At 38.5% G+C, this 14,886-nt stretch overlaps 3 protein-coding genes and 2 long non-coding RNA genes across 7 annotated transcripts; 2 read left to right on the plus strand and 3 right to left on the minus strand.

Annotated features, from left to right (window-relative positions):
- Positions 1-4,835: 4,835 nt before the first annotated feature.
- LOC113310071 (IAA-amino acid hydrolase ILR1-like 3) lies at positions 4,836-6,697 on the plus strand. Its single transcript, XM_026558624.1, has 4 exons — positions 4,836-5,360; positions 5,546-5,671; positions 5,770-6,084; positions 6,305-6,697. The coding sequence occupies exons 1-4, from the start codon at positions 4,992-4,994 to the stop codon at positions 6,671-6,673; spliced, it is 1,179 nt and encodes a 392-aa protein (XP_026414409.1). The 5' UTR covers positions 4,836-4,991; the 3' UTR covers positions 6,674-6,697.
- LOC113310074 lies at positions 5,410-5,965 on the minus strand. Its single transcript, XR_003340904.1, has 2 exons — positions 5,824-5,965; positions 5,410-5,708 (listed from the first exon to the last, which is right to left on the minus strand). It is a non-coding gene; the product is annotated as an uncharacterized LOC113310074 (long non-coding RNA).
- Positions 6,698-6,837: 140 nt separating the features above from the next.
- Positions 6,838-9,243, minus strand: LOC113310072 (NAC domain-containing protein 40-like). Its single transcript, XM_026558625.1, has 4 exons — positions 8,878-9,243; positions 7,799-8,067; positions 7,414-7,578; positions 6,838-7,320 (listed from the first exon to the last, which is right to left on the minus strand). Exons 1-4 carry the CDS (start codon positions 9,044-9,046, stop codon positions 6,970-6,972), a joined length of 954 nt encoding a protein of 317 aa, XP_026414410.1. The 5' UTR covers positions 9,047-9,243; the 3' UTR covers positions 6,838-6,969.
- A 615-nt stretch (positions 9,244-9,858) lies between these two features.
- On the minus strand, positions 9,859-12,420 carry LOC113310073. 3 transcript variants are annotated; one of them, XR_003340903.1, is made up of 4 exons: positions 12,315-12,420; positions 11,862-12,224; positions 10,707-11,440; positions 9,859-10,359 (listed from the first exon to the last, which is right to left on the minus strand). It is a non-coding gene; the product is annotated as an uncharacterized LOC113310073 (long non-coding RNA). The 3 variants fall into 3 exon arrangements; XR_003340901.1 differs by having other exon boundaries at positions 10,707-11,683; XR_003340900.1 differs by having other exon boundaries at positions 10,707-12,224.
- A 218-nt stretch (positions 12,421-12,638) lies between these two features.
- LOC113313402 (bifunctional nitrilase/nitrile hydratase NIT4B) lies at positions 12,639-14,839 on the plus strand. Its single transcript, XM_026562160.1, has 5 exons — positions 12,639-12,847; positions 13,000-13,179; positions 13,680-13,973; positions 14,086-14,373; positions 14,488-14,839. Exons 1-5 carry the CDS (start codon positions 12,703-12,705, stop codon positions 14,631-14,633), a joined length of 1,053 nt encoding a protein of 350 aa, XP_026417945.1. The 5' UTR covers positions 12,639-12,702; the 3' UTR covers positions 14,634-14,839.
- Positions 14,840-14,886: the final 47 nt, after the last annotated feature.

The following is a 14,886-nucleotide window of genomic DNA, read 5'->3' on the forward strand; positions in this document are numbered from 1 at the left end:
TATATCTTCAAGAGTACTAATCTTTTCACGATGTAGAGTAGTTTCTTGGAGTAGTTTATCAATATTCTTAGAGATGGACTCAATGATGCTGTAGAGTTCATGTTCACGATCAAGAGACTTTTCAAATTCATCAATCAGCTGATCATGATCTTGAAAATCAATAATCTCAGCAGAGTTTTTTGAGATTCCGGTGAGCTTCATTTCAGCTTTTTCCATAGTGCACAATGTCTTATCAGAGAGAGATATGTCATCACATGATGAACAATCTTCTTACCTCGGGATTCGGAAGAATCAGCTAAGGAGTAATCCTTTGAGGTATTCCCAAGACATTTGGCATAGTTAAAAGCTTTAGAAGACATTTTGGTATGTGTAGAAGAGATTCTGTCCTCAGACTCAAACTTCCACAAACACAGACTTGTAAGGTCTTAAACGTGTTTGCCTGCTCTGATACCAATTGAAAAAGCGGGGGTCTAACAACCACACCCAACAATTCGATTAGCAATCTGTATGGACAAACTCCAATATAGTTTCTAGAGAATCAACTAGACAGTCAGACTCAATCTAGATTAAAGTATATCAAAGAGTTTATATCTCAATCTCTCGATTTGATCTTTACTCAAGCAAATAGAAATCTGCGAGTCTTTATCAAAGAGAGATAACTTGGACGGTACCAAATACCAATATCCAAGTGTCAATCAATTTAAACCAACAACCAAAAGGTCGGATATTCTAATTGATTGAACAACGCACAACCTGTGATATTTCAATTATATAAACAAATATAATGCAAAATAGAAATAACACAGGCACCAGAATTTTGTTAACGAGGAAACCGCAAATGCAGATCAACCCCGGGACCTAGTCCAGATTGAACAAACACTGTATTAAGCCGCTACAGATACTAGCCTACTCTAAATTAACTTCGGTCTGGACTGTAGTTGAACCCCAATAAATCTCACACTGATCCAAGGTACAACTATGATCCTACGCCTCTGATCCCAGCAGGATGATACATACTTGATTCCCTTAGCTGATCTCACCCACAACTAAGAGTTGCTACGACCCAAAGTCAAAGACTTTAATAAACAAATCTGTATCACACAGAAAAGTCTACGATAATAGATAAATATGTCTCCCACGAATATACCTACGAGTTTTGTTCCGTCTTTTGATAAATCAAGGTGAACAGGAACAAATCAATAAACCGGTCTTATATTCCCGAAGAACAACCTAGTATTATTGATCACCTCACAATAATCTTAATCGACGCAGCGAAAAAAGATATTGTGGAATCACAAACGATGAGACGAAGTGTTTGTGATTACTTTTCTATCTTTCCTATCGGAGATATAAAATCTCAAGCCAATTATTTTAATTGTACTCGTACGATAGAAACAACAAGATCAGATCACACAACTACAAGAAAAGTAGTATCGGTCTGGCTTCACAATCCCAATGAAGTCTTTAAGTCGTTAACCTGGTTTAGAAGAAGAAATCAAAGGTTAAACGAAAATCGACTCTAGTTATGCAACTAGTATCACACGTAAGGTGTGGGGATTAGGTTTCCCAGTTGCTAGAGTTCTCCCTTATATAGTTTTCAAATTAGGGTTTGCAATCAATGTTAGCTTGGTAACAAAGCATTTAATATTCACCGTTAGATGAAAACCTGATTAGATTCAAGCTAATATTTCTCAACCGTTGGATTGAAAACTTAGCTTGTTACACACAAATGAAATGTCCAATTTTGGGTTTACGAATCGTTCCCAAACATTAACATTTGTTGGTTCAACAATATTTAACCAAATGGTTAGCCATATGATCACTTTCATATCAACCATATTCTTCTTTACCATAACTAGTTCAAATGACTCAAATGAACTAGTTAGAGAGTTGGTCAATTGCTTAGATCTTATGTAACTACACAAGACACAATTGAAGCAAAAAAGGTTTGATTCACTCGAATCGGTTCATGAGCTTAACAACCGGTTTTAGATATAACCTGCTCAAGTTCGCGGACTGGGTTCGCGGACTTAAGATCATGGAAGGAGTTCACAAACTCCACCAAAAATTCTCGGGTTGAGAACTTCCGCCAGTTCGCGGACTTAGTTCGCAGACTTGGCTCACGCTACTTCCATTTCTCTGGATCAACAAAGTTCGCAAACTTTGGTTCAAGGAATAAGGACTTATACATATATGTGTTTCCACAACAATGTTTATATCCTACCAATGGTTATGTAATCTAAACTCTCATTTCAATCATTGAAACATTCTCAGAGGACGGATATAGCCGTTATTCACAGACCATTTTTAGTCAGAGCAATTTTCAAAGTGATTGAAACATAACATGACTTTTGTCACTAGGTAAAGATGAATTCGGCTAAAGCGAAAGCTTACCAATACATATTTCGAGAAATAGATAGGCGAGATAAACTCGGCTCGAAATATCAAATGTGCATAATGAAAGTCTATATATCAAAAAGACTTTTGTCTCAAGAGTATGAGATAGAATAGATAGACTTTTGAGTGACAGATAAGTTCAAGTCTCCACATACCTTTTAGTCGATGAAGATCCACCAGTTCCTTGAGTAGTACTTCGTCTTGTATGATGATTGCCATGGAGTTCTGAGCTCAACTACACTTTCTATCCTAGTCCGAGACCATTAGCTATGTAGGCTAGAAATCAAGACTTATAGTTTTGATCACTAACATTGACAAACATGCTTGAGATAGCAACACATGCGAGTTCGACCGAGCAATGCTCTAATAAACCATATGAGTTGTGAGCTTATAGTCCAACAACATGAGATATATTCCTCACTTGTCCAAACGTAGGAGTCCCAAATGAGGGTAAAATATTATAGTCCAACCGTAGGATCTATAAGCTCCCCTTAAGTATAGGAGCAAGGGGTCTTGTGGTCCAACCATATGAGCCCCAACTAAGAGCTCACAGTCCAACTGTTGAGCTATAATACTCTCCTGTTCAATCATATGAGCAAGAGGAGCAGGGGTCCAACCATAGGATCCCCCCCCGTACAAGAGCTCACAATCCAACCACAGCAGTTGCAAGATCTTACAGTCCAACCATAGGAGTTATAAGACCCGAGATAATGTTGGGGAGTCTTTACTTTTCTCAAGATCCGGGATAACGTAAAGAAGTCTTGGGCATGACCTAGTTATATAACATGGTGTTATACGGCTCACCGAGGTTGTGAAGCCTTGCAAGGTATGCAAGTTCCAGCAAGGGAAGAAATGCTTAGCAGGGGCAACAAGGCTCAGCTGGGTATGCAAGGATCAACAAGGTATGCAAGTTCCGGCAAGGCAACAAGGCTCATCAGGGTATGCAAGGCTCAATAGTGAAAGCAAGGATAAGTAGGGTACCAAGACTCGGCAGGGGCAACAAGGCTCGGCAGGGTATGCAAGGCAGCATAGGCAACAAGGTTCAACACCCATCTTGAATCTCAACCTTTTCACATGTCTTGGAAAATGAACCACTCCCCCTCAAATTTCAAGTTTTGTAAAAGATAAATATTCAATGTTAAACCAAGTCTGGTGATTTGTAAAATGACCTGACTTTACAGGGTATGCAAGGCAGCAGAGGCAACAAGGTTCAACACCCATCTTGAATCTCAACCTTTTCACATGTCTTGGAAAATGAACCACTCCCCCTCAAATTTGTAAAATGACTGTTTTTTCCTCATTCACGAAAATAAACGTTTTATCCTTGGTTGAAAAATAACCATCAACAGTTGCTTACCAATAATGTGCATTTTGATGCATTACGGTGGAAAGACCGGCGTAGCACCAATTTGCGTACCTCGAACAAGAGGATGCATAGTTGGGAACTAAGTGACACCAGTTATGAACAATCTCGTGCATATCTTGCGAAAGTTCCTTGGCCTACACGGACTAAGCTTTGCTTGATTTTGGCTTTGCAACACTAGTTGGTTTTGGTTGCTAGTTTCGAAATTGATGAACTGTAGTTTGTGCTTGACTCCTTCATGGTACGGGTAAGGTACGTAGACAGTCGTAATACAACACATTTTTTGGTCCAATACTTTCTCTCTCATATAAATATAATCTAATTGGAAGGTGATGCGACATTTTCGTAATTTATATCATCTGGCTCAGCAATGCGAGACAATAGGTGATTGTTACCATACTTGATGAGGTAGTTGCAGTCCATCAATTGGATGCTCATACTTCTTATTAAGCTACACGAGATAGGCATGCCCAATTTGTGATGAAAGAAAGCTAATCAATATACAAGTTACCGGAGCTTTCGTAAACCACTTACATCACAAGGATGATGCGAGGCAAGGATGGCATGAGACTGGCTGATGCACACTTGGCACGAATAAAATCAGTGCATGCATCCAACAATGTCGAAGCGAAGTAAGGAAATTGAAAATGGGCATACAATGGCTTGGGTGCAAGTTAAAGGCATTGCCCGCGATGCATGTGAAATACAAATCACCATTATCCTTTGTGGCCTTACATCCTTATTAGGTAAGTGGGAAGGGTACATATCTATGTGTGGAAACTAAGTATTTTGAGCATCGTGCGTGCAAAACGTGCTTGGAAAGGCAATTTGACATGCGTTTTCCTAGTAAACCTTGAAGCTTTACGGTTTAGTGACTTCATCAAAGTGGCGAATCGGAAAGTTTCGACCTGCTCAGTGCGTCACCGGAGTCGAAATTTTCCGTGGTGTCATAGAAAATGTGATTATTCTCATCTATTAAAATAGTCATGCATTGTATATTGGGACTGTTGATTCTGCATTTTGAAAACCAATCAATACTAACAATTTTTTAATTACAGGAAATTTAAACTTAAACTCTACACAAACGACAGATCTACTAAGTAAACACGCAACACACTAGATTCAGGGGGGACGAAAGAAGGGAATATTATGCTAGATTTCTCCCCAATTTTCTATCATAAGAGAAAAAGCCTGACTTGCAGCCGCCGGTATACTTCTCCTCCCCTTTCTGATGGCGGGTTACTTTCCAAGTTGCCTGTGTTTATGGTTATCATCAACAATCCTGATAATAATGTTACAGCAATCGTGGGCTATTACAACTGAATCATCAGAAATCAAGATACTGAGTCAAACGCTACTTGAAACAGCAAGAGAACCAGAATTTTTCAATTGGATGAAAACAATCAGAAGAAAGATCCATCAATATCCAGAGCTAGCATTTGAAGAGCATAAAACTAGTGAACTCATTAGATCAGAACTCGATTCACTTGGAATCACTTACTCTTGGCCCATCGCTAAAACTGGTGTAGTGGGGTCTGTCGGGTCTGGTTTAACCCCATTGTTTTCACTCAGAGCAGATATGGATGCTCTACCACTGCAAGTACTACTCTCACTTTACAAAAAGTCAACGGGATAAACTTCTCAACTTACAATACAAAATGTTTTAAGTCATATTTAATCGGAAAGACATGTGTTGACAGTTGACTACTGTAGTTTCACTTCTGTAATTTTGATTTCATTTTGCAACATAAAATTGATTGACATACATAATTGATAATCTCATAGGAATTAGTGGACTGGGAGTATAAGAGCAAGAACGATGGGAAGATGCATGCCCGCGGCCACGATGTCCATGTGACCATGCTTCTTGGAGCAGCTAAGTTGCTTCAGCACTGGAGAGACAAGCTGGAGGTAAATGATAAATGTCTTCTGATCAAGCATATCTTGTCTATTCAAAGAAAAAAACTTCTGTTATCTACTGTTCATAAACATTGGGATTTTTTTAAAAGGGAACTGTGAAGCTCGTTTTTCAACCAGGAGAAGAAGGTCGTGCAGGAGCGTACCATATGCTAAAAGAGGGAGCCCTTGCAAATGTTTCAGCCATTTTCGGTTTACATGTTGATCCTCGTCTGCCAACAGGAACAGTTGCTTCAAGACCTGGTCCATTTCTTGCCGGTTCTGGAAGGTTCAGAGTGACAATTCAAGGGAAAGGTGGACATGGTGCAACACCACACACTACCCAAGATCCAGTTCTAGCGGCATCTTTTGCAATTCTTGCACTCCAAAATATTGTGTCTCGAGAAACTGATCCGCTTCATAGCGCCGTAAGTTTCGTCTTTTAGTAATAAACACTGAATTGTATGCATTACCTCTTCTAAATCTTCATGAATCTCTACCACTCCACAAACCACTGAAGGTTTCTCATATCTACGCCTGCGAATTAAAGAGGTAAACCCTGAACAAATGCTCACCTCCTGACCTTTACAATCACTCCTACGATCTTTATGTACGGAAAAGAGGTAACCTTTACCAGAACTTTGACAGGTGCTACAAGATCAGGCAATCGTACATCGGTGCACCGCCACTCTAGACTTCATGGAGGATACACTAGTACCCTATCCACCTACTTTGAATGATGAAACTATGTACACGCTTGCAAAGAAAGTCGGGACAGAACTCCTTGGTGAACCAAATACATGCCTATCTCCGATGTCTATGGGAGCAGAAGACTTCGGCTTTTACGCACGGAGCATGCCAGCTGCATTTTTCAGTGTAGGAACTAAGAATGATACCACAAACTCGGTTAAGGAGTTGCACTCACCGCACTTCTTTGTCGATGAAGAGGTTCTTCCCATTGGGGCAGCTTTCCATGCTGCAGTAGCTATGACTTACTTGGATATCCATGCTGTTTAAAACATCTATCTGAAACTTGGGGTTTTTCACTATTTAGAAGCTTAATAACAGGAGATTGGCTAGAAGCATATATGTCTTGTGCTTATGCCCAAGTCCAGCTCTGATATTTTGGCAACTCCATTTGTGAAAACTTGACAAATAGGGCAAAAACTTGGGCCTGGAAGTATCCTGATAATCTTTTCATAGCATACTTCGGTATGCATGCTTTTTATTTATAAACAAAGTTGCATTCTTTTGAAATGCATCTGAAACTGTTCTGAATAAACAAATAGCCTCCTTAGATAATAAACCGGAGACTAATACTTTACGTAACTTTTGATACGCCGACATCCACTAAGCATCGGCAATAACGAAAACCAACTGAAGAAAATCAGAACGACCAATATCAACCCAGTGCTAACCATACAACCAGAGTTGCTTGTGATCTTAACTGGTCGCTCGGTCTCCTCCTGGATTATGGCTGCTGCTACAGGATTCTTCTTTCTGGCTCTTATAGTTTTTGTATTTGATATCTTTGGTGTTTCCAATCTGATCCTTCTCTGCGCAGTTCCTTGGAGACTTGAGAATGCCGGTGCTTCATCAAGATTGATGATATCATCATTCAATATGTCTGCAAACAAATCATCTTCCGATTCTATCCCATGTCCCTGGATTTCAGGATTTCATTCACAAACTCAGTCCCTTTCCATCAAAATAATACACCGTGGAATAATTCTGAAATTACACATGAGTAGGCAAACCTTTTTGTTAATATTCGTATCATCAGGTTTTTCGAAGGAGACAGAATCTGAATCGCTAATCTGTTTCTTTGAGTTATCCATTGGCTTGTCCTCTACCACCGCACTCTGTGAATCATTTTCAGAATTTTCTAGCTTCCTTCGAATGCGACAAAGAACATAGGGATCCTACAACCAGAGCAAAGAAAACCTCTTAAACCGAGTAAATATTTTTATAAGCTAAACCAGAATAATAACATTTTTCCTGCACTTCATATGCTGAAGCAAGAACTAAGTCATCGTTACATCATCCTTTCTTGTTAACAATGATAGATATATAAGTCCAGCAGCAGTAGAGCGAGTCTATTTAGAAACAGTGCATTTGGGAAGAATCATAACCACCACTTACCACACATCTAGCAGTAGCCTTGTCACGTTTTATGCAGTACTCGTGCATTATCCACTCTGTCCTCTCACCTTTGGGCGCACGGCCCACGTGAAACACCAATGTCCTCTTAGTACCAATGATATTAGAACCTGACTTAATTCCACGCTCTTTTCCAGTTGCTTTCCAGAAACCAATTTCAGTAGCTCTCTTAGCTTGTGAACCATTGGGATATTTCCTGCCGCTAGGAGAAAAGAAGAACCACTCGTGATCCGACTTAATGATGGACTTTTCTGCTCAAATATCAGATGGAGAATCATCAGTATGCATAGTGTCAGAGTTAACTGATCATGTGAAAAATCATATAGAAATCAAGTGAAGTACATAAGAAGCAACACGAACAAGGCGGCCTTATTTTAAAAAGATTCACCCTACTATTAAATGTTGAGATAAAAATAGCAGAACTTCTCATTTACCAACAAGTTTGAAGTGTAAAAATGATAATTCAGCACAAGAAGTCGAATCAGGAGTAATCAAGTATCTAATAGCCTAAGATGATAGTTCCCTGAATTCTATGCATGACTGCAAACAAAGCAACCTGCTGGCAATTCTAACTATGAACTGCAATAGGATCCTAACTATGATGAATCGTGCTGGTCAACCGGCACCACAGACACTTGTACCGCAGAGCCTGAGCACAAGACGGGATCCTAAACATAAGTGAACCACCAGAATAAAAGTGGGACCCGCAAGTTTAACCAACCACACATCACTTTTACTAAAAAAAACATCTGATTTGCTGAACTGAACTGTGGAATGGAATGAGTGGTTGGTGTTTCAGCTGAAGATGAATCAAGCAAATAGGTTAATGGCCGTGAAAACATAATTGACCAAGTTAAAGACATCATCGTAAAAATGAGCGACAACAGTTAACAGATTCGAGGTGGTCCTACTACAATAAACCGACAACAATCTTGAATCTTCCCTGATAAACAAAGGAATGGAATCATAGATAAACATAAACATAATAATCTAACAAAATTCTTAATTAACCAAATTTTGGAATCTAGAAAAAAGACGGGAGTTGTCAAAATTGTGTTTACCTGGCAAATCCCAAGGCTCAAATTTACAAATATCAACTTCAGAAATCACATCATCGCATTTCTCAGACCCATCAATTTTATTCTTCAGATAATGATTTATTAGTTCTACATCTGTTGGTGAAAACCTAAACCCAGGAAATATACTCGTTAACCCCCTGGTAAACTCCATTTACTACCCTTGTTATTATTATTATAAGATCAAAACAACAACCTATAAATGAAATGAAGAAGATGATATCAGTTACTTCCAGTGAGGTTTTTATCACGATACAGAAAGGAGGAGTGGAAATTTGGGTTTTATAGAGAATTTTGTTTTGTTTTTAGTGTAAGTTCAGTGAAAGAGATATACTCTTCTTTTTCTTGACTCTTCAGTCTCCGTTGGTTCTCTCTCCCATTTGCTGCTGTTGGTAAATAAACCAATGACTTACAAAATTGACCCTACACGTGTGAGTGTGAGATTGATGAGCAGGATTTACGGGAAGTGGTGGATTTAATCTGACATCAAACTCTCAAATGTCGACACGTGGCGAACGCTGAGGTGAGATGGGTCCCATCTGAATATTATCCTAGGGGGAGATTATTTGTCTTTCGCTTAGAAGGTGACAAGTGTTTTTTTTTTACTAGGTGACGGTGGTGTTAAAAACACTTTCTGTAATTTGTTTGTGTAGGTCCTTTGGTGGAGTTCAAAACGTTTTTTTTGTAGCTAAAACACTTTGGATAATACTGTAAGGTGGACTGCTGTATGGTAAAGTTAAAACGCTTTTGTTTGTGTAAATCTTCTGTAGCTAAAACACTTTGGATAATGTTGTATATATGGCCGAGTTGAGCCACTTTCGTTTGGGTAAATCTTCTGTACTTCTTATCCCTGGGAAGCACTGACAAGCCACAGAAAAGACACAGTAATTTCTAAAAGTATCATTTACTTTGTTATAAGAAAAGATAGTTCTCATTCTGAAGATGAAGAAGAAATCAGTTCTTTGTTATAAGAAGATATATAAGTTTCAGTGGTGACACAGCATTGCTCAAGACATCAAAAAGTTTGGTTCTTACAGTAGCAATGAAATCATAACAGATATCTTTTTATCAGTTCTTTCAAAGTTTAAAGCTAAGTTAGGTGACCGTTTACATTGTCATAAATTACCTGCAAAAAAGAAATCTTTCAGTTTGAAAATAAACCTCCAGCGATGACTACATCTCCTGCTCATGAAGATAGACGTGATCTTCATTATATACCTCCTGATATAAACTCTCTGAAAATTAATTGTGATGGCTCATATCTTGATACAAATAAAACCGGTGGTCTTGGACTAAACATTCGTAATTTTGCAGGTGAACATCAAGGTTCCAAATGTATCTTCTTGAATAGAGTGATGAATCCAGAACAGGCCGAATGCAGAGCACTATGGGAAGCTGTTCAATGGGCAAAAGAGATGAAGCTGGGAAGAGTGGAGTTTGAGCTCGATTCAAAGCTTGTTGCAGATGCTGTGAACAATGAGAATTTCAGTATCGACTGGAGAATTCATAATATGATACTAGATATAAAAATTTTATTTAAAGCTTTTAACCTTTGGAGATGTTCTTATGTTCCAAAGGAAAAAAATAAAGTAGCTGACATTTTGTCCAAGCTAGCTAGAGTAGAAAGATTAAGTAGTGTTTGGCTTACAATTCCACCTAGTAATATTGCTGCTCAGTTAACACTCATGATTAATCAAATTCTTCTTTCAGTTTCAAAAAAAAAAAAAAAGGTGACACAGCATTGCTATTGTGCCTTTCAAAGATCAAAACAACCCAAGAAATGGATGCAGAACCAAATTTTTTGATGGACATACCTTCTTCATTGGCAGTAGCTATGATTTCATTATTATTGTAAGAAGTAGAAGCATCAGCTGTTAGGTGATTATTAGCACCAGAATCCATGTACAGAAGATTCTCTCCAAGAATGTTGGCAGCTGCAATCATAGCATGAATATTTCTTGGTGGTGCACGTCCTTGATAGGAGAAATTCATCATATTCCAACATTCATCAGCAGAATGACCATATTTGTAACAAATCTGACATGTAGGTCTGTTATTAGATGACAGATTCCGAGGAGGTCTTGATGAAACTGGATAGGAAGGAGATGGTAAAATGCCTGAACCTCTACCAGAATGAAAGTTGCCTGAACTCTAGCACCAGTAAATTTAATAGGTTGTCTGCAGTAATGAAATCTTATAATAGGCAAAATTTCTGGATCTTAATATGTTGCAACTTTTCTCAATTCCAGGACTTGTATTTTTTTCACACTAAATTTACTAAAGTAAATCAGTAAAAATTTCTTCACCCTGACCATGTTCAGCAGCAGCATCAAGTCTTGAATGACGTTCGAATGAGCACCAAGTCTTGAATGATGGCCGAATGAGCATCAAGTCTAGAAAATTGTCCATGTGTATAAGAAATCCTTAGAAACTGAAAACAGACCATCCTCTTTGCTTTCATAACAACTTTCTCAGTCTCAATCACCCTCTCCATGTCTCGGACTTTATTACTGGCTTCTCATTCCAAAAGGGATAAAAACTCCCTAAACTATGAACAAAAAATATTCATGTCAATCAAACTGGACAACTAAATGCATTTGCATTAGCGCAGCAAAGAAGAGCATGCAGAGACTCGAGCATTCCTTGTACTCATATCACTTGATTCACTCAGACATTGCAGAGACTCAAGCATCTTCATAGCCCCAACCCCCAACACTAGGGAAGTCATTGTAATCACAACTAGGTGGGAATGTCTTTTATTTCAAATTGATTCAAAAAGTTGAATTAAAGCCTACCAGTTAAAATATCAGCGGAATTTAGAATCTCTTCTATTGTACCCATTCATCCAAGAAAAATGTACAAGAAATTTGAAATGATTCTGTAAACCATAGAAGAAACAAAATTTATCTCTAGATAAACATAACATTTCTACTACATTTTATACATTCATACATTCTAGAGTGTCTTACCAGCCAAATGGACACCTATTCATTCCCCCTTGTAATGAATGGAATCAGTATCCACACCGGCTTCAACAATCACTACTGGGTTGTGGATCAGAAGAGACGGAACCAGAGGAATCCGGTACGGAGTGAGGCGGATTACGAAAAACTTCAGGGATTACATCCTCGCCGAATCTCTTCGTAAGATGTGCTCTGAGGAGTTCACTCCGAGCTTTGGCTCGAGCCTGTTGAGGGGCAACATTTCTGTAGGAATAATGAATACCAACTGTCATGAAAGTGATGCCCAATGCGAAGCACCCAAGGTTGAATATCGTCAATCCCCTATTTGGCGATTGAGTTAATCCCATCGTGTAAATAGAATTCTGAACCCTAAAATTATGAGTAAAGGGTCATTCAAAATTTTGCTAAAATTACACTAATTTAGTAAAACCAAATCAAATGAAGATTAAAATTTCTTACCTTATCAAGCCGTAGAATCAACACAGACAGACGCATCCAATTAAGAGAGATTAATATGAGAATCAGAATAGAATCTGGTAAAGAGGGAAAAGCTTTAATTGTTTTTTTGTCTGCTTTTCTTTCTGTTATTGTGTGACATATCCCACGGTTATAAATCAGTGATATTCAATACAATCTCGCCAACAAAGACAATTTGATAGGAATGTTTTCATTATTCAACACGTATTGGTATCCCACAGGTTTTCTATAAAACGGAAGTACTGTATCGTGTAAAACTTGCCTCTTTTTAAAGGTCTAGAAAGTACTTCAGTTCAGACATTTAGAGATAGACTGAGACTGAGAGAGACAAGAAAGAAAGAAAGAAGAGGAAATAACAAAACCGAATACGATGGCGCTGGTTCCCACTCCTACTCCTGTAACAGAAGAACCAGTAACTGCAGAAGTGGATATGGGATCTGAATCAGCAGCAACAACAGTTCGAGCTACTGTAGTACAAGCTTCGACTATCTTCTACGACACTCCTGCCACTTTAGGTTCTTCCCCTCTTAAGCCACCATTTACTTTAGGCTTTTGCAATATGTTGAACATAAATTGAGTTTTATTTTATTGCTGATAAAAGGTGTAATTTCCTTGGGATTGTTTATAATTGAGTTTTGATTTGTTTATAATCATTTAATTTGAGCAGATAAGGCGGAAAGATTGATTTCTGATGCAGCTGGTTACGGGGCACAATTAGTTGTATTTCCTGAAGCGTTTATAGGTGGTTATCCTCGTGGATCAACTTTTGGTGTCACAATTGGCTCTCGCTCAGCCAAGGGCAAAGAGGATTTCCGGAAATATCATTCCTCGGCTATTGATGTGCCTGGTAAAAATTATGCTTCCTTTTGGTATATTGTTCGGTAGAAAGTAATGTTTCTTGTTTTCTTCTTCGTACTAGAATGATTCCAGATGAGGTGTTCTAGTTTTTAGCTTCGGCTAAAGAGCGATTAGAAATGACCATGTTGGCTTACTTCAATGAACTTATAACTAGATTCAGTAGTGAGAGATAAATCTAATTATTGAATCTTTTTGTATTATTGTGAAGATTCACAACTAACTAAGTTAGACTAAAAGAATATGGGAACAGTTCCACGGTGAAATCTGCAGGAGATAGGGCAACCTTTATAAATCAAGAGCATACAAAATGTTTCTTCATTTTTCTTGAGTGGACCTTACTTGTCTCTCCTTTAAACTAATCATGTAGCTCTACCACATTGATATGGGCAGCCGAATCATCTCAGAAAGTATATCTGGATGACTTTATACGTGTGCTATAGAATAAGTTTAAATCGAACATGAATCTAATATTTCAGTTACATCTATTAGGTCCCGAGGTTGAACGATTGGCTGCAATGGCTGGGAAGTACAAAGTGTATCTGGTAATGGGTGTGATAGAAAGAGAGGGATACACACTCTACTGCACAATACTCTTTTTCGATTCTCAGGGACATTACCTTGGGAAACATCGCAAACTCATGCCAACAGCTCTTGAACGTGTAATATGGGGGTTTGGAGATGGATCAACAATTCCGGTGTATGATACTGCAGTTGGAAAAATAGGTGCTCTTATTTGCTGGGAGAACAGAATGCCCCTTTTAAGAACCGCAATGTACGGAAAAGGTATGAAAATGTCCTAGAAAGTGTTTCTCTTGTTTTTGATGTTCTCATTTTATTATTTCGTTGCCAAGTTGCTTTTCTTGTCTATCTGTCTCATGAGATTTCATCTTTGTAGGAGTGGAAATCTATTGTGCACCTACAGCTGATGGAAGGGATGTGTGGCAGGCTTCCATGACTCACATTGCCTTAGAAGGAGGATGCTTTGTTCTATCAGCAAACCAGTTCTGTCGTAGAAAAGACTACCCACCACCACCAGATTACACATTTACAACTAGTTCTGGTGAAGAAGATCTGTCACCTGATTCTGTTGTATGTCCTGGAGGCAGTGTTATCATTTCGCCGTCTGGAACTGTTTTGGCTGGACCAAACTATGACGGAGAAGCTCTCATCTCCGCTGACCTTGGTAAAGATTTCTCATTTTGTTTGGAACAGTTATTCCATGGGATTATGAGTTTTTTTTTTTTTATGATTAAGAAGACAAATCTGAGTAGTATGGTTTTCCACTTATTGTTTTCAGATCTTGGAGAAATTGCACGAGCCAAGTTCGATTTTGATGTGGTTGGACATTACTCTAGACCTGATGTGCTGAGCCTAATTGTGAAGGATCATCCAACAACTCCAGTTTCTTATACATCGACTGCACCCAAGGCAGAAAGCCTTTGAGAAACCATAGAGCCATATTTCTGCAAGGGGGCCTCACTTACTCTTATGCATCCAGAGAAGATTTTGATCTTTTCTCCTAATAAGCGTCAGTTTAGCGCCATTATTCTTGTATTTTGATTGTTGTATGTGACTATCACCATAATACAATTGTAATACAAAATTACTCGTGCTGAACAGTGCTCACCAAAAAAACCAACTCTTGTGTATTGTGGTGTATATACCAACATTGCGAATGGGGGTGCCAGATTACGGG

This window comes from Papaver somniferum, chromosome 9 (genome assembly GCF_003573695.1).
Source record: "Papaver somniferum cultivar HN1 chromosome 9, ASM357369v1, whole genome shotgun sequence".
Classification (NCBI taxonomy): Eukaryota; Viridiplantae; Streptophyta; class Magnoliopsida; order Ranunculales; family Papaveraceae; genus Papaver; species Papaver somniferum.